Below are 20,415 nucleotides of genomic sequence, written 5' to 3' on the forward strand. Positions count from 1 at the left end.
TCACATTTTGAAAAATTTGGTTTTTGTTGATTGATAAGATTTTTCTTAGTGACCTTTTCTTTTCATTTTCTTCCTTTCTCAAGAGCATCAATCAGCAATGAAATACTGGAAGGGTTGGAAGTAGGAACCTTTCAAAATTGATGTTGCTTCTGAACTAATTTTATGAACATGGTTAAGAATCTAACTGGATGACAGAATTTAGCAGATTATTCTTCTTCTTGTGGTTCAAAATCGTTTATGGTGGTGTCATTTCCAGAAACCATTTGCAACAAACTCTTCAAAAGATCCCCATTTCTTGTCCCAGTCCTCAGAGGCTAATAACCTCTTCTCTCTCTCTCTCTCCAGGGGATAGGTTGGGTTCTTGCTTTTGGGGCATTAAAAATGAAAAATAGAAGACATGAAAGCATAAATACTTTATGAAAAAGATAATAAAAAATAATGATAAACTAAAAACTGAGAAGCAAATCGAAAACATATTTGACAAACAATTTTCAACCCACTGAAAAAGCTCATTACAACATCTCTCACTAAAAATTTCCTAAAAGAGTACGTCATTGAATCGAGTGAAGGCCCAAACCTTCACGTCTCCGATCTCAATCGTCGTAGAGTTCAGGACGACCTACTTTTGTTGTATAGGGTAACACCACCACTATACTTCAAATTTCATATCGATACATTATTACTTTTTGCAGTACAAAAATTTGATGCTACAAAAGTTTGAAACCGAGACTGACTGCTTAGTGGCTCCCTCCCTCAAGAATAATATATAAATATTAAATGGATTGCCTAAGGGAGAGATGAACCAATTACTTGAAATAATCTTTAGGCTGATAAGGAAGGAGAGGATTCTCCAATTTTCCTCATCACTTTCCTCCCTATATACATTTTATTTTTTTTCAATTATTTAATTATTATGGTCAACATTCCGTGAAAAGTACTGCCCACTTGCCTTCACATTGGTGGGGGCAAAATTTTACAATCTCCCTTACCATTTTTCTCCATATATAATTATATTCTTTTTCTTTATTTAATTTTTATTATAAATACTTGATGAAACAATAGTTCACTTGTTTTTAGCAATGTCTTCAAATTTTGAATCTGAAAGCAAAATGATTCTATGAACCAGGGAATCCAATCCGAATCGTTTGTTAATAAAAAGTTAATTAAATATTTATTTAGATATAAAAATTAAACAATTGAAAAGTCAGTCAGGAAAAGAAGCAAAATTTTTAAAAACTAAAAAAAACACAATGAACTCATTTAATGGCGATTCTGCACCTGCTAGCAACATTTTTTTTAGTAGCAATAAAAAACCAGTTATTATTTAAGGTCTAGTGAAATAAATTAAAACTTATTGTACGGTCTATTAAATAAAAGAAAATGTTGAAGGGCTATTTGTACAATTTTTGGTCGTCCTTCTACCCATACATATATAAGGTGGAGCGGTGGATCCATACAAAAATCGCCAGATTTTTCATGGGCATTGAGTTGGCCTTCAGCAAACTGGTAAAGAACCGATTTGATTCGAAATGGCCGATTCACCGATTTTAATAACACTAGTTTTTACATTGATGAGGTTGGGATTGTGATTTAATCTTCTTCATCGTTTTTCTCCATATATAATTTTATTTTTTCTCTAATTATTAATTTATATGATAAAGACTACTTGAAAATTATTGCCCACTTGTTTTCACACGATTGTGTATGAAGTGAGCTAATAAACTCTTGTTAATATAACTAAAACAAAATCAGAAATTGAATCGAATGGACCGATTCTAAAAAAATAATAATAATAAGAAAAAGAAAAACATATAAAAGCTTATTGAAAGTTAAAAAATAAAAAAAATAAAACAATGAACAAAAAAATAATGTGTGTCACATGGGGTAAGACGGCATTGAAATAGATTTTGGCAGAGGTAAGCAAAGATGAAACCTAGGGCATTGGCTCTCAGCTTTGGGACCATTAACGGAGCTTAATGACTCGTTTGCATGAGGAACATTGTGCGAGTGTTTTATGATTCTTACTCAAATATTGAGTTAAATTTATGAACCACTTGAATAATTTTTTCATGAATCTTCTCCAATATTTAAGGCAGATTAATAAAACAACCTCATGTCTGACAGTTCAAAAGTGCAAAAGTGCCTTTCTACATCTTATTGACAGGCAGTCCGTCCCTACTATTCTATTGTCCTATAGAAATATATTTATACCATGTGCCCTATATAATTTACTTTTTATGTATTTTTATTTTTCTAACTTTTAATGGACTTTTAAGTTTTTTTTATTTAATTACTTCGAATCAATCAATTTTTTATTTTAGTTAATTCATGGGTAGAGTCTACCTCACTTATTATACCAAATCATGTGAAAACAAGTGGGCAGTACCTTTCATATAGTCTTCATCATAGAAATTAATTAAAATAAAAAGTGGAAATTATATATAGGAGGAAAACGACCAAGAAGATTGAAAAAATCCTTTCTCCATCAATGTAAGGCAAAACCAGTGACCGATACTATTTATGGAGTATTTATAATAGAAATTAAATGAAGAAAAAAAAATAAAATTATATACAAAGAAAAATCATAAGGAAGACTAGAGAGTCTTCCCTCTCATCGATGTGAAAGCAAGTGGGTGGTACAATCTTCGTGGAGTCTTCACCATAATAATTAAGTAAATAATATATATATATTTAAATGGGTGTGAATAACTTATGCCCCCCAACCCTCCCAAAAAAAAAACTTTGGTTTTTCTTTCCACTCGTTGCTAAACACTTCAACCAGGTCTCAAATTATTGTTAAAAAACTATGCACGGAAGGATGTAATATGCTGAAGACTCTTGCTAATATGCCGTCCTTGGAGTCCTTGAGTGTGACATGTTGTGAGCAAGTAGCCGATATGCCAGGACTCAAGTCATTGATTGTGTTCGGATCTAATATGCTGAAGACTCTTGCTAATATGCCGGCCTTGGAGTCATTGAGTGTGACATGTTGTGACAGCCTAGAGCAAGTAGCCGAGATGCCTACACTCAGGTCATTGGAGGTGGTTGGATGTAAGAGGCTGAAGACTCTGGCTCACATGCCTAACCTCTTTGACTTGAGACTAGATGGGGCGAAGGAATCAACATTTCCACCCTCCCTCAAGGATCTCTCCCAACTGGAGGAATTACGGCTCATAAATTTCACTGAAGACATCAGGCTGGGAGGCCTATGGCAATGCCTCCCAAAACTGAAAGCCCTCTGGGTTTCTGACTTCCTGAATCTCAAGTCTCTGGTGGACGTCAATAATATTGATTACTCCCCAACAAAACTAAACAACATGTACCACAGATGCAAAGCAACAACAGATTGCCTTCCTCTTGAAGCTTGAACACTTAGCTATTTACAGATGCCCTGCACTCTATCTGCCACAGGAGTTAAGAGACGGTCTTGGAAACAGGTTAGAAGAAGATGATGAATGGAGCAATGTTGCTTAAATATTCATCTTTTTACATTTCATTGGCTCTTTTCTGAATCATATATATTAAAAAGTATAGCCATTAGATTGGTACTAGCCTTGGTTTATGATACTGTGACAGCTGTTGCAGTTTTACCAATGAATTATGGTTCTCTTAGAGGGTGTTTAAATGTCTTTAATGTTGACTTTATAATTGAAATGTCTTCAATGTTGATTCCACTTCTAACTTTCCTTTGTATTTAATAATATGAAATTTTGATTTTAGAATTGAAAATGATGTGTTTGATAAAATAGAAATTAAAATTCCATAATTGATGAACTACGATCTTCGTAACAAATACCTTAAGGAAAAATGAAAAAAATCTAGAATCATAATTCCACATCCTAAGATACAATCACAAGATTCTATAACGAGCCCGAAATTCTAAAATCAAAACTTCATTTGATAACACAATTCCCATATCATCAAAAATAAGAATTCTAATTCTAGAATTCTACAATTCCGTCCTCATCAAATACTCACTTAGGGATGACAGTATATCCAATTTGAATATGATATTTGATCAAACTGTTCCAAAAAAATCAAATATGAAAACAAATTGAATATCCACTTAAGAAATCAGATCGGATTTGGCTTCATGAAATGATATCCGATCGGATTCTATATACATAAAATCTGATCGGATTCGGATATGGATTTAGATCACATTTATTTTTAAACAAATATCTCATATTTAATGCTCTTACATTTTCAAAATAGGCTAAATTTGGTTCAAAGGGAGATATTGAAGAAAGAGGCAGAGAGAGAGAGATAAGAAAGAATGAGAGATTTTAAGAGAGAAATCCAAGAGAAGAGAGAGAGAGATCTAAGAGAGAAAGTAACAAACGAGAGAGAAAAAAATATTTTAACAGAAAAATAGAATTATGCAATTATTTTATTGCTGAATAGAAAATTTCGTACACATGGGCCACTTAGTTGATCTATATTTGCACGAGTTACTTGATGATCTATATATGCAGTTCAGCTTTATATCTTCATTTGGAACACCTTGAAATATTTTCTGCAGTTCAAGATGAAGCCACTTTTTGTTCCAAGTAACTGGTTGCAGCATCGAATAGAATAAAAATTAATCCTTTTTAGATAGGTCGTTGAAAGAAAAACGAAGATAAAAAAAGTGATAGGTCAACAGCTTAATCTATTATTAGTTCACATTTTTTTTCTTTGTTTTTTCTCTCAACTGCTGATCTACCAAGATCAAGAGTTGAAATTGTTTCTTATCTGTTTGGCATCTAAATGTCTTTTATCTCTCTCTCTCTCTCTCTTTCTTTATATATATATAGAGAGAGAGAGAGAGTGAGAATGCGCCACTTTTTCTTAGTTGTAATTAAAAAAAGGGGCAAAAGTGCAGGAGTTGCACTTTCTTTACTGAGTAGAGGTTCCTTCTTCTTTCTCTTCCAGGCATACCACCCCACCTCCCCCGGAACCAGTTGGGCCTTGTCGCAGCCTTGGACTATGGAGGCAAGGGGAAAAGAGGGGAGAGGCAAGGGGAAAAGAGGGGAGTTTCGGCTCCTTGGGCATCATAAAGTCCTTATAAGAAAAAATCCAGTCTTGATAAGCATAGGCCTAATATTGAAAATGGCGAAAACTGGTTCCTCTCTTGTGCATCTCGATCCCCTGAGACTTTATGTTCATCTCCTCATAAAAGTTGAGCATATAATTATCGACACAATTGAATTGATTATATAAAAGTGGGTATTAGTTGCATTATTAACTGCTTAAGTACATTATTTAATGGTCAAGGATTTATTCAAATGAGATATGTCATGGCTTCTTCCATTATTAAGGCCTGTAAGGTTTGGATTACCAAATCACTGCATGCTTCTTCTGAATTTATCAATTGAGAGATGATCATTAGAGTAAAAGTTAAACCATGTTATTAACCTAGTTTTGTTATTAAAATGAATTGGTTTAAGTTAATTTTGATGATAAAACCATATTCCTTACATGGTTTTTACTTTTTAGCGTCATCCAAACGGGCCCATATAAGAGAAATGTGCAAAGTAAAAAAAGAAGAAAAAAAGAAACAAGCAGAAACGATCGTCTCTCTCTCTCTCTCTCTCTCCTCCACCTCCTCTCCCTCTCTTCCCCCAACCCTCTTTCTTTTTTGGAAGAGTACATATTTGTTGCGTGCACAGCGTCTCAATCAAGATCATCTACCTAACTGGAAATAATAGTTGTTTACAAGAGAATATATTCCTAATGCATTTATGGTTGGGTGGAAAACGCAACTCATGAATTGGAATTATCATCTGTAAACTCACATCAATTCAACTCCACCAGTAAAAGCAGGGCTTAACGTCTCGGATTCATATAAATAATTTGAGGGAGTCGTCTCAATGATCGACGACCATCATGGAATATCCTTCAATTGCCGAGGGATGAGGGTCCTTTAGTCTTGGAATCGAGCTTATCTTCAATTCTTTATTAATGGTGACAATGAAACCACTAGGCATGAACATGGTAGACAGAGCTCTTACAGGCGAGAGAAGGAGCATGTTCTAGAAGAATTAAGCTGCAAAAGTTTGAGGTTAAAAGTAACAACTAAAAAATTTTAGGTTGCTATTTAATAAAAAGGTGATCAACATGAATGCAGCTAGTAGGGGCTAAAAGAGTGTGGAGGAGGTTTTTTTTTTCCACATTAAAATTACTTTTTGTCCTGTTTTCTAAATTAAATGGAGGGAGGCACTCTGCACCACTGACAGGACAATAATGTGGTATTGGAGCTAATTAAATTAAACGGACCCACTCGCTCAACTTGATTTCTACAAGGGGAGGGCCCAAGTTTACAAGTCAACTGTAATTGTCAGCAGCCTGGTCTTTATCTATATTCTTGCTTTGACCTTTTTTGACTTCCATTTTTTTTGGGCCTGTTTCAATGAATTTCATCTTCATGAAAAGTGATTTAGAATTATGGAATCATAATTCCATCTCATAGGATAGAATCACAATTCCAAAACTCTAATTCAAAAAATTTTTGTTGGATAACATAGTTCTCATGTCATAAAAAATGAAAAATTTAATTTTAAAATTCCACAATTTTGGTCTGATCAAACACCCTCATGCTTCATTGCGGATGTACAAATAGATCGGCAGTTCTCAAAATTAAAATATTTGCCAGGGAAGGGCAACTACTTTCCTTGGGTTTCTTACTAATTAAGTTGATTAGTTTAACTTCAAGTGTTTAAAGGCCATTTTTCAAGAATGAATGTTGTTGAAACTTACTTGTATGGTGAAACAAGAGAAATGAATGAGTGATATTTTTGGTTTAACTACAATGAGAAAATGAGAAAAGAATACTTTACACTATCGGTGATGAAGCGATTAACAATTGCTTTGAGAACACTAAAAGTAGACAAGATTGATTATAGAACTTTATATTATAATAGTTTGATTTACGCAAGTCATGTCTCTTATAAGTTTTCTCAATTACAATTACATTTACATGTAAAAGAATAAAAGAATACAATATTTACAAACCAAAGATAAGCTCAAACAAGAACATGAACAATCAATATCATGTCATCATGAATAGGCCATTGGGTTTAAAAATAGCAAGAGAAGCAAAATAGCTCACTACAATCCCATCACCATAATTTGATTAGGGAGATTATTGGCTTCACCCTTGCACCAAACCTTCAGCTTGTCCCTGGTGGCCTCCAGTTTATGTATGAGCTTAATCATGGCATAGCCCCTAGTGTCTACTGCCTAGGCAGAACGGACTACATCGCTATATCCTGTCATGTCCTGCCAATACTGAAAGTGGCGAAAAGGAGAGCGACCCCAAGTGTTGTACCTGCGTTTGGATATATAAAGCAAAATGGAATTGTGATCTGAGATGGTCCTTGGCTGCACTTCCAGGTGCAGGGTAAGTTCAGGGTCATCCAACCACTCCTGGGAGACATAGCACCTATCAATTTTTGACATGACATTCTCTTGTCCCACACGGTTGTTAGTCAAGTGAATTTCATGTCAGGACAGGATATTTCACATAAGGCCGATTGAGAAACAAAATTGGATAGAGCAATGCATGCTTGGATAGCCGGTGCCCTCCGAGTTTTTTCATTGTTGTTAGAAACTGCATTGAAGTCACCCATACAAATTACCGTTACACTACATTGATTCACTACAGCGCAAAGCCTCAAAAAAAGGTCATTTCTTATTCTAAAATCAGTATGCATATAAACTCCTATAGCCACAAAATGCAGACCCGACTGAATTTTAGAGAAATGTAAAACGATCCAATGAGGATGAGCATACCAGTTATGCAGGGAGACCTCATATGGGTCCCATAAGGCGATGATGCGTGCCCATGGACCTGAAATATGGATGTTAGAAGCAAGCTGCATCTCTAGAACTTTGTATTTGAACTTCTGAAGTTGATCCATATTATGTTTGGTGCAAGGGTGCAGGAGGCGCCACCAGCCCGCGGACATTCCAAGCAAGAATATTCATAAGCAAAGGTGACCGAGCTGCCTCCCTTCTCAGCTACCCATCCGGTCATTAGAAGTATCATCCTCATTATCATTGTCCATGGCCTTAGTACATGCCTTAGCCACTACGTTGCCAACATCCATATCATCTGTAGGGGGACCTTCCTCGACCATAATAAGGTCAGTCTTTACCTGTAAACACCCACATGTCTTCACATTTCTGTCGCTCTCTTTTGGTGAGTTGGTTCTCTTTTTGGTGTCATTCACCTCCCTGTGCTTAAGAGTTCATTTCTTCACCTTCTCAAACATGTGGGTGTTGTTAGACTCTGGCAGAAGGTTTGAATCTATTGTTGCAGAACACACAAGGCCATTTAGGGTGCTAGGGGTTGGCCCTAGAGGCACCAAGGCAGCTTGTGAGGCTTGCACAACTTCAGCGCCTTGCTGCGTGGACTGTGCAACTGGAATAGATCCGTCCTCTGCCCCATTAGCTTCTGCCAAATTAGTTAAACCCTTCCCCTTCCCTTCTGAGCTGTCTGTTACCCTCCCACCAAGACTTTTGGCAGAACTTTCCCTGTCAGTTTTGGTCTCTGGCAAAAGCATAAGTGCATGGAATCTGTTTTGTTTTAAGGAATCCTCTTTGTCCTTGTTGTATGGGACGCGTCTTCTGGGAGTTTTAACCAGTTGCCACCCATTGGGGGTGCCCTTCTCTCCTTTCGCGGCAGCCTCTCTTACAGCACAGGACCCTTCAAAATGAGCCATGGATCCACATTTGTGGCAGTACTTAACCTTGGTTTCATATTCTATGGTTTGAATGAATATCTTTCCCCCTCAAATCTCCATCTCGATCTCTGATATGGGGCTGAACCCCAATGGTATTTCAATCTTTATGCGAGCAAACCCAAAACGATGAAGATGCCTAGTATATTCATTTGTTTCCACGAATGAGCCTCCTATTAACTCTGCAATGTCATTGAAAATGCGAGGATTCCACCATTCTACTGGTAAATCAGGCAGTCTAATCCATGTACAGCCATGTTCTCCCCCCAAAGCCATGGCTGTACATGGATTCTCCACTCCCGTCTGGTCCCACCATGTTCTCCCCCGTGTTCTAATGCCCTTGATGGGCCACAGGCCCACCGAGGCCAGCTGCTGCTTCTTCCACAATCGCGAGAGCTCCTGTGCCCTAGGAGAGAGAAAGTCGTGGGTGCTTCTTATATCTCCTTTCACCATACAAGTAAGTTTCAACAACATTCATTCTTTAAAATGGCCTTTAAGCATTTGATGTTGAACGAGTAAAGTCAACGCCAACGATTTGTCTTGAAGTGGTCGAGGGAGTACGTATTCGAAGAAAACTTAAATCTTTTAAATATGTATGGGAAGAATGATTTTACATGCAAAATTATTTGCTGCTGGACTTCTCTCTCTCTCTCTCTCTCTCTCTCTTTGTGTGTGTGTGTGTGTGTGAATGGAAACAAGAAGAACCTGATAACAGTCAGAGACATGTGAACCCACTTGCGAACACCAATTATCTCCAAGTCCACGTTTCCTGATCGATAATTGAGTCTCCAGCTGTTAGGTGCAGTCAGTGGTCCATAGACAATAATGAAAAAGGATATGGAAGGCGACAAATGATCCATAATTGAGTCTTCTTTTTCTCTAATTTCTACAACTTCTGTCCTTATGTGTCGGCAAGCAGATTTCAAATGGGGTCGAGTTCTATATATATATATATATATATATATATATATATATATATATATATATATATATATGGAACACAGCCATAGAGGCACTTAATGACCTGCACATTTCACCACTATGTGAAAATGAGTGGGATGAAATTGTTGGATTTCTGCTTCATGCACCAATTGCTTTAAACCTTCAATTGCAGCCTTACGTGCATGAAATCAAGGAAGCCCACATGAAATAAAATAACCAAAAGGCTAGTAACAAAATAATCCACTAGCTGTGAAACCACAAAAGATGTAAATGTAGCCATAGGACTTGGAGCCAATTAGTAACAACTCTAGCTAAAGACCCTCTAAATCAAGTAGTTGATCAACGTACCATTTCATAAATAGAGAGCGAGAAAGCAGGAAAGGGACATAGAAATCAAAGGTTAAAGATTTTAAGAGACAAATTGGAAAGAGATATAGAGATTAATAATAGAGATAGAATGAGAGATTTCAAGTTTGAAATCGAAGAGAGAGAAAGATAAAAAGAGAGAGAAACCTATGAAAGAGAAAGAAAAAGATTAATAAAAAGAGAGAAAAAGATATTTTTAGAAAGAAATCAAAGAAAAAGTGATTAATAAAAGAGAGAAAATGAATTTTATAGAGAAGTCTAAAAATGGGAGAAGGAGAAAAAAAGAAATTGAAGGGATAATGACCATGAAATCAATAAAAGAGAGAAAAAGAGAATTTAAGACAGAAATAGATAACAGAGAGAGAAAAAGAGTGAGATTAATAAAAAGAGAAAAAATTATTTTAAGATATTAATCTGAGAGAGAGACGGAGAGAGAAATAAGTAAAGGAGGGAGAGGGGCAAAGAGAGAGAAAGATTAATAATGGAGAAAGAAAAAGAAATTCTAAGAGACAAATTGAAGAGAGAGAAAGAGATCTAAGAAAAGGGATAAATAGAGAAGAGGGAGAAATAGATTAATGAGAGAGAGAGAGTACGTCTGTGTGTGTGTTGGTAGTGTAAAAATAGATTTTTGATATTCAAGATTGTATCAAACATTTATAAAGATAATTATGCAAAAAAGATTATAGCAACTGTTATGTTTGAATTAAAATTTGTAGTGTGTATGTGTATATATATATAGCCACAATGGCCTCATAAGTTCATTCCATACCGGGCCAAACTGGAATAGGGTTATGTACATATGTAAATAGATATATATAGATACGAACACCTCTCTCGTTACATTCCATTTAAGATTAGGAAGAGGCGTAATCGGACCTACACTCATTTATATATTTCAAAAAGACATGAACATAACTATGTTCTCTAAATTATGTAGAAAAAACAGCCCTTATTTAACATAAACGGCCTCTTATGTAACATACTTTGTGGTTGTGCCATAAAAGGTGTCCACTTAGCCACTTGCTTCTTAATTATACCTATAGATCAGAGTTTCAACGATCTTTTTAAAATTTTACAAATAGATTTCCACACTCAAGACTACACATAAAATATTTATATGTATCCTGAAAAATTTCCCCAAAGTGAGAACAATTGTTAGAAGGTGCATGAATAAACTTGAAAATGTGTGATTAACAATGTCACCTAGGTGCAGGGTACAGGTGCCGGAGAGGCACATCTCAAAAATTTAGGTGCGGCGGTACAGCGAGGGTATTTTATTATTATTGTTATTATTAATTTATTATATATTATAACTGAATAAGAATGTATATATTATTTTTGTAATTTAATTATTAATGTATATAACATACTTGCATAATGTATATTGCATAGGAAAATATCAGAACAACATATATTATATATAATAATTTTGTAATATGACATTCTAACAATCTAACATATGACATAAAAAATTGATAGAATCATAGAAGCAGAAATTGAAAATTTCAAATTAAAACTTCAAAAGAACAACACTAACCACAGCTGGTCAGCTGCATAATGCATATATAAAAAGCTTATATTATATATTATAAGTTTATAACATGACAATATATCACTATATCAGTTGCAAAGTATATATGCACCGCTGCATATGTACAAGGCTGACAATATATATTTGTTAGTTTGAGCTTTGAACCTTTTATAGTAGATTCAAGAACAACTGAACAAGCATCTAAAATAAAATGCTAAAATGTATACAACAATAATACCAAAAAATGAGACACATTTAGACCGGACCGGGGTTGACCACATCCGACTCGAGTTTGATGTGAGTGAGATGCGTGTCAGAAATGGACAAATATAGCTTGGTGCAGCTGACCGCATCCGACTCGTGTTGACTGGGCTCGGGTGCGAATCGGAGCTGCACCCTTGTTCGGTGTGCACCCGACTCGACACGATTCGGGTGCGATAGTAAAATAGAAGAGTCCGGGTGACTTAGGTGGTTAATAGATTTTATAAAATGTGGGGCTTTAACCTCTTCTGCATTGCCTTATCTACTGCTGGCCTTTGCATTGCCATTGGAGTCTCTCTTGTTTAGGTGTGGGGCACTAGGCTGTTCTTGGGTTCAGCTTTAATGTCAATGGCATTTTTCTAAGGGCAGGCTGAGTCAAGAAAAGCATGCGAAGCGGAAGCTTTTCTCTCTTCTTTTGCTCTAATTTCTACAACTGCTGCCCCGTCCGCTTCTTCTTTATAAGAGGCCATACACACCTTTATCAATCTACAAGCAAGAAGCTAAGCATACTTGTATTCAAGTTTGTTGAAGCCTGAGTTGGTTCTGTACCAACAGTCTGGACGTGATCCACTGCAACTTACAGAGATCGTAGAGTTCTTTCTATTGTGGGTGAGTCTAAGCATTTCAACTTTGCCTATTTTTAGTATAAGACTTGGTGTTCATGATATTTTTGTACGCTTTCTCTCTTTTGCTATCGTTGCTGTTAATTTGTCTTTCCTTGTGATCGTTTTTCTATTTCATAGTCTCTTAAACTGTTTCATGATCCGCCTTGGTCATGTCTGGGTAACTGGTGCACTGTTAACTGTATCTCGTTTCTTCTTATTATTCGATGAATCGATGTGCACAATGGGGCCATTCATCTCGATATAGTATTAGAATGGAGTACTACTGGATGATAATCTATCTTGACGGTCTGCTGCTAAGATGGGTGATCAAGAAAAACACTTCAAATGCAACTTAGTAGTTGCATTTCTATCGATCTTTTCTTCAATCTTTAAAAACTTGATGTTGAACCAATCAACTTAATTAGTAGGAAACCCAAAGAAAGTAGTTGCCCTTCCCTGGCAAATAATTTAATTTTGAGAACTGCACATCCATTTGTACATCCGCATTGAAGCTTGAGGGTGTTTGATGATTAGACCAAAATTGTGGATTTTTAAAAGTAGATTTTCATTTTTGATGACATGAGAACTATGTCATACAACAAAAAGTTTTAACTACAGAATTATATGCCCATCATTGGATTAGAATTTTGGAATTGTGATTCTATCCTAAGAGATGGAATTATGATTCCATAATGTTAGATTTTTTTTCACGAAGATGAAATTCATTGAAACAGGCCCCAAAAAAATGGAAGGAAAAAAAAAGCAAAGCAAGAATAAGGTTAAAGACCATGCTGCCAACAATTACAGTTGACATGGGCTCTCCCCTCATAAAAATCAAGTTGAAAAAGTGGGTCCGTTTAATTTAATTAGCTCCACCAACACATTATTGTCTTGTCAGTGGTACAGAGTGTCTCCCTCCATTTAATTTAAAAAACATGACAAAAACGTAATTTTAATGTGAAAAAGCAATCCAACCAATCTCACACACCCTTGTTGGTTATTATTCATGTGTATAAAGAAAGTTTAGATCATTTTGTCATGGCTTGCATATATATGGGTTGGACAATAGATGGAGCAGCGACTGACTTTTGATATAATCAGTTGTAAAAACTAATTGTTATTGTCTCATGAACTTGTCTAAAAAATTAGGATAGATTTTAACCAAAATTATTTGCTGCTGGCCTTTGCTTTCCCATTGGACTCTCTCTCTCTCTCTCTATATATATATATATACATATATATATATATATATATATATATCTGTGAATGGAAACAAGAAGAAAGTGATAACAGACAGGGACATGTGAACCCACTTGCAAACACCAATTATCTCCAAGTCCGCCTTGTCCCGATCGATAATTGAGTCTCCTGCTGTTAGGTGCAGTCTGTGCTCCATAGACACTAATAATGAAAAAGGGTATGGAAGGCGATGGAGGATCGATCATTGAGTCTTCGTTTTCTCTAATTTCTACAGCTGCAGTCCTTATGTGTCGGCAAACAGATTTCAAATGAGATCCAGTTCTAAATTTCCACACACACACACAGATATATATATATGTATATATATATATATATATATATGTATATATATATATATATATATATATATGTATATATATATATATATATATATGTATATATATAGGGACCACAGCCACAGAGGTACTTAATGAACTGCACATTTCACCATTAGGAAAAAATGGGTGGGATGAAATTGTTGGATTTATGCTTACAACAATTGTCTTAAACCCTCAAATGCAGCCTCCTGTGCATGAAATCAAGGAAGCCCACATGAAAGCAAATAGCTAAAAGAATGGTAACAAAATAATCCACTAGCTCTAAATCCACAAAATATGTAAATGTAGCTATAGGACTAGGAGAAAATTATTAACAACTCTAGCTAAAGCCCCTCTAAATCAAGTAGTTGATCAACCTAGCATGTGTATAGATGAAGACGCTAGCTGCTCCTATAGAAACTTCACCTCCTAATACTAAGGCGCCTCATCAACCTGAATCTCAGACATCATCAAACCATGCACATACAATGCTGACTAGGTCTTTCAACGTACCTAAGGTCTATATCACTGGTATGCGTCCATTACCTATTGACATGATCCAACAAAGCCTGATCACCAAAAGGATACACTCAAGAAGAAGGAGTGCTACATCTAGAAAAGAGGGAAATTGAAAAGAGAGAGAGAGATTGAAAAGGAGAGAAAAAGATATCTTAATCTAGAAATCGAAAAAAAGAAGAGAAGGGGGCAAAGGGAGAGAACTATTAATAAAGGAGAAAAAAAGGTTCTAAGAGAGTAATTGAAGAGGGGCAGAGATTTTAAAAAAAGGATAAATAAAGGGGAGGGAAAAAGAGATTAATAAGAGAGAGAGACAGAGTGTGTGTTGGTGGTGTAAAAATAGATTTTTGATATTCTATATTGTATCAAATATTTATAAAGATAATTATGCCAAAAATATTGTAGTAAATTTTATTTTGAATTTAAATTTGTAAAGTATATATATATATATATATATATATATATATATATATATATATATATTGCGTCCCCATTGCATCTCTGGCGATGTTGGGTATTTTTTTCTCTGTGGTCTAGTATTATAAGCATGTGAGCAAGAAAGCTGTTGCATCTATTTACTACTACTGTCTAAATTAGAGGTATCCCACTCTTCCAACTTGATCTTTTTGAGAGGAGGTTGGCCAAAGACTACAAGTCAATGGTCATTGATGGCAGCCTGCTCTTTATCATCAGTTCTTGCTGTGCCTTTCTTTCCCTTTATTTAAAAAAAAGGAGAGAGAGATTAATAAAAGAAAGAGAAAAATAAACTTTAAGAGGAAAATCAAAGAGAGGGAGAAGAAAGAAGAAGAGAGATTGCGTGAAGAGAGAAAGAAAATAAGAGAGAAAGAAAAAGAGATTTTAAGAGACATCCAAAATAGAGAAGGGAGAGATATTAATAAAAAAAGAGAAAAATAGATTTTAAAAGACAAATCAAAGAGGGAGACAAAGAGAAATCAAGAGGAGAGAGATGGGAGAGAAAAATCAAGAACAAAAAAAGAAAGCGGAGAGAGAGAAACCTAAGAAAGAGAAAAAAATAATAAAAAAACAAAAAGAGATGTTAAGAAAGGAATCAAAAAGCAAATTATTAATGAAAAAGAGAGGTAAGAGAGAGAGAGAGAAGGAATTTTATAGAGGAGTCAAAAAGTGAGAGAAAGAAAAAAATGAAGAGAGAAAAGGGTAAGATTAATAAAAGTGAGAAAAAGAAATTTTAAGAGAAATCGATGAGAGAAAGAGAGTTTTAAAAGAGAGAGAGTGAAGTTAATAAAAGAGAAAAAGGTAATTTAAAATATTAATCTAATAGATGGAGATAAATAAAAGAGAGAAGAAAGATTTTCAATTAAGAATGCAAGAAAGGTAGAGATGGGGGCAAAGGGAGAAAACTATTAATAAAGGAGAAAAAAAAAGATGTTCCAAGAGAGTAATTGAAGAGAGAGACAGACATTTAAAAAATGGATAAATCGAGGAGAGGGAAAAGAGAATAATAAGAGAAAGAGAGAGAGAGAGAGAGAGAAAGAAAGTGTGTGTGTGTGTTCGTGGTGTAAAAGTAGATTTTTGATATTCTCATTTTATCACATATTTATAAAAATAGTTATGCAAAAAATATTGTAGCAAAATTTTATGCTTGAATCTACTCATCTCTGGCGACGCTTGCCTATTTTTCTCTATGTAGTCCAGTATTATAAACGTGTACTTTCACTAGATTGAAGAGAAACATCCTGCTATTGAATCAAGCTAAATTGGAGATAGAAAGAGTCGTGCATGGAATTTCTTTTTTACATCAAAACCACTTCCTGCCATGTTGTTTAAATTAAAGGGACTGAGAAAGCTGTTGCAACTACCACTCTTTCAACCTGACCTTTTTGAGAGGATGGGGGCCGAAGTCGATGGTCATTGTTGGCAGCCTGCTCTTTATTATTAGTTGTTGTTCTGCCTTTCTTTCCCTCCATCTAAAAATTGCTTCTCTTCCTCTGCTCTTCAATCTAGTGAGAAACAAAACAGGGGCGGAGATGGCGGGAGTAATAGGTGCTCTTGCAGAGACAACTATTTCCAATCTGTTGGGCGCTGTCAACAATTTGTTGAAAGAGAAGGCGGATGTTATCTTGAATGCCAATGATGATCTAAAGAACCTACAGGAGAAGCTGAAATTTTATCAAAAGGTCATCAAAGATGCAGATTGCAAGCCCTTTTTAAGCAGCGAGCGTGACAAAGAGCTAGAGGGAGATTTCAAGGATGTTCTTTATGATGCCGAGGACATCATCGAAGAATATCGAAGCAAAATTGAGGTCACCAAGAAGGATAATGGTTCTACTTCAACGAACAAGGTATTTAAGTGCTTTGATGAACATGCTTCTTTTCCCTTGCAACTTGGCAACGAAATCAAAAAAATCAATGAAAGGCTTGATGAAATAAAAAAGAATTGGGACATGGATCTGCTCAAACCAAAACTAAAAGAGAGTAGCCAAGACCATATTGGTGGAGAAGATGACAACCCCGGAGAGACAACCCATCACATAGGTGCACAACCACCCATAGGCAGGGAGAATGATAAAAGGGTGATAGTAGAAAAACTCTTGTCCAATGGCTCAGGAGAGAGTTATGTTTCTATTATCTCTATTGTAGGAGAAGGGGGGATCGGCAAGACTACTCTTGCAAAAATGGTCTTCAATGAAGTCGAACAACAGTTTGGGAAACGCAGGTGGTGGGTTTGCATTTCTGAGAGGCCAAATCGTATGGATTTATTGCGGAAAATACTGAAGGAAGTGTGCAAGGAATCTAAAGCAAGACTTGATACTTCTTCGGTTGACTTGTGCTATGAAATACGGACAGAGCTCAGGAGGGAAAGATTTTTGCTGGTCTTAGATGACGTATGGGAACTCGATTGGTGGCAGGGAGAGGTAGAGAACACTCTCACGAGCGTTGCAACGGGGAGCAAGATTTTGATCACTAGTCGAAATATAAATGTATCCGAAGGGGTCGGAGCTTTATATATGCATAGATTGCCAATATTGCCAGAAGATGAGAGTTGGAATTTGTTTTTGAACAAGGCAGTGAGGACCGAAAATGATTTGGCGAGCCACAATTTGCAAGATATTGCAAAAAAAATAGTCAAGAAGTGTGGTGGGTTGCCACTTCTGATCCAAACAATTGGTTCCTTAATGCAAACGAAAAGCATGGAAAAAGCAGAGTGGAAGGTGATTGCGGATAGTGTGATTTGGGAATGGAAGATGCCTGCCTCATCCTCTTTCTCTCAATATGGTAACATTCTTCCTGGTCTCATACTCAGCTACAATGACTTGCCGTCTTATTTGAGGAGTTGTTTCGTTTATTGCAACATTTTTCCAAAGGATCAGGAGATTGAAAGGGAAGGATTGATCATGCAGTGGGTGGCACATGGATTGATTGAGGAAAAGGAAGAAGTAGGTGTGGAAGTGACAGCAAACCAATACATTGAAGATCTGATAAGGCGTTGCTTGATTGAAGAAACCCATGATAGATTTTATAGGGGTATTTATGTCAAATTGCATGACATTTTGCATGACCTTGCCTCGTACATAGGTGGAAAGGAATATAGCCATGCCTCTGCTACTGAGCACACCCGCCATCTATCATTACTTGGTGTAGACGATGCAGAAGCAGCTATGCAATGTAACACCTCAGCAGCAGCAAATAAGCTGCGGACATTATTGTTGAGTGAATACTTGTCTTCGGTGGAATTCACCAATTTCAAGTGGTTGAGGGTGTTGTCATTTAGGGGATGTCAAATGGATGAGCTACCGAACTCCATTGAATTCCTTTTACTTCTAAAATATCTCGATCTAAGCTGGTCAGAGGTGAGACAATTGCCCAAGTCAATTGGCAAACTCTGTTACTTGCAAACATTGAATTTAAGTTATAGTAAAATTGAAGAGTTGCCTGAGGAAATGGGCAAACTGTGCAACTTGAGGTATCTTGGGCTGGAAAGAACAGATTGTTTGACATTTATTGTAGAAGGCTTGGGGAAGCTTACCAATTTACGGACCTTGCATAGGTTTTTGATACGCGATGACAAAGGGGACACAAGAGGATGCAACATTAGAGAACTAAAAGACTTGAACAAACTGAAAGGGGAATTGTTAATAGAAGGTTTGGGTGGGGGAAGGGTGAAAGTAATTGATGCAGAGAAAGCACAGCTTAAGGAGAAGCATGAGCTAATTGGGGTGAAATTAGAGTTCAAGTTGAACTGGGATTACAAAGTGGATAGTGATTCTCAGATGGGAGAGGATGATGAAGTGGATAGTGCTTCTGAGGTGGGAGAGAATGACAAAGTGGATAGTGCTTCTGAGGTGGGAGAGGATGACAAAGTGGATAGTGCTTCTAATCAGAGGGGTTTGCTGGAGGCTTTGGAACCTCCACATGGAATAGAGAGGTTGGGAATTTGTGATTATGAAGGAGATAGGCCTGCATGGTATTTGGACACCAACTATGTGGAGCTGCAGACACTACAGCTGCGACGTTGCCCATTGTTGGCAACAGTGGTAGGAATTAAATCATTGAAAAAATTGGAAGTGTACGGATGTAATATGCTGAAGACTCTTGCTAATATGCCAACCTTGGAGTCGTTGAAAGTGAGAGATTGTGGCAGCCTAGAGCAAGTAGCTGAGATGCCTGCACTCAGGTCATTGGAGGTGGGCAGATGTACTATGCTGAAGACTCTTGGTAATATGCCGAGCTTGGAGTTGTTGAAGGTGAGAGATTGTGGCAGCCTAGAGCAAGTAGCGGAGATTCCTGCAGTTAGGTCATTGGAGGTGGGCAGATGTAATATACTCAAGACTCTTCCTAATATGCCGACCTTAGAGTCGTTGCAGGTGGATGAATGTGGCAGCCTAGAGCAAGTAGCTGAGATGCCTGCACTCAGGTCTTTGGAGGTGGCCGGAAATAATATGCTCAAGACTCTTACTAATATGCCGGCCTTGGCGTCATTGAAGGTGTTTGCGTGTGGCAGCCTAGAGCAAGTAGCTGAGATGCCTGCACTCAGGTCACTGAGGGTGGTCGGATGTAATATGCTGATGACTCTGGCTAATATGCCGGCCTTGGAGTCGTTGGAGGTAGGATTTTGGGATAGCCTAGAGCAAGTAGCTAAGACACCTGCACTCATGTCATTGGAGGTGGGCGGATGTAAGATGCTGAAGACTCTTACTAATATGCCGGCCTTGGAGTCGTTGAAGGTGGATGAAAGTGGCAGCCTAGAGCAAGTAGCTGAGATGCCTGTTCTTAAGTCATTGATTGTGTACAGATGTAACATGCTGAAGACTCTTGCTAATATGCCGGCCTTGGAGTCGTTGGAAGTGAGATTTTGTGGCAGCCTAGAGCAAGTACCTGAGATGCCTGCTCTCAAGTCGTTGGCTGCATACAATTGTGAGATGCTGAAGACTCTTGATAATATGCTGGCCTTGGAGTGGTTGGGGGTGTACAATTGTAATATGCTGAAGACTCTTGCTAATATGCTGGCCTTGGAGTCGTTGGAAGTGAATTATTGTGACAGCCTAGAGAAAGTAGCTGAGATGCCTGTACTCAGGAAACTGTTTGTGTACGGATCCACTATGCTGAAGACTCTTGCTATTATGCCGGCGTTAGAGTCGTTGGAGGTGAGGTATTGTGACAGCCTAGAGCAAGTAGCTGAGATGCCTGCACTCTGGTCAATGTGGGTGGAGGGATGTAATATGCTGAAGACTCTTGCTAATATGCCGTCCTTGACGTCATTGAATGTGGCAGCCTAGAGCAAGTAACTGACATGCCTGCTCTCAGCTCAATGGATGTGTTCAGTTGTAATACGATGATGACTTTTGCTAATACGGCCTTGGAGTCCTTGACTGTGAGAGCTTGTGACATAGAGCAAGTACTTGAGATCCCTACACTAAGGTCATTGGAGGTGACCG

The 20,415-nt window shown here is 37.0% G+C and overlaps 1 protein-coding gene across 1 annotated transcript; it reads left to right on the forward strand.

The window, feature by feature from the left end:
• Positions 1-12,119: 12,119 nt before the first annotated feature.
• On the forward strand, positions 12,120-20,266 carry LOC116262405 (putative disease resistance protein RGA1). Its single transcript, XM_031641750.2, has 2 exons — positions 12,120-12,432; positions 16,484-20,266. The coding sequence occupies exon 2, from the start codon at positions 16,507-16,509 to the stop codon at positions 20,254-20,256; it is 3,750 nt and encodes a 1,249-aa protein (XP_031497610.1). The 5' UTR covers positions 12,120-12,432; positions 16,484-16,506; the 3' UTR covers positions 20,257-20,266.
• Positions 20,267-20,415: the final 149 nt, after the last annotated feature.

This window comes from Nymphaea colorata, chromosome 1, assembly GCF_008831285.2.
Source record: "Nymphaea colorata isolate Beijing-Zhang1983 chromosome 1, ASM883128v2, whole genome shotgun sequence".
Taxonomy (NCBI): Eukaryota; Viridiplantae; Streptophyta; class Magnoliopsida; order Nymphaeales; family Nymphaeaceae; genus Nymphaea; species Nymphaea colorata.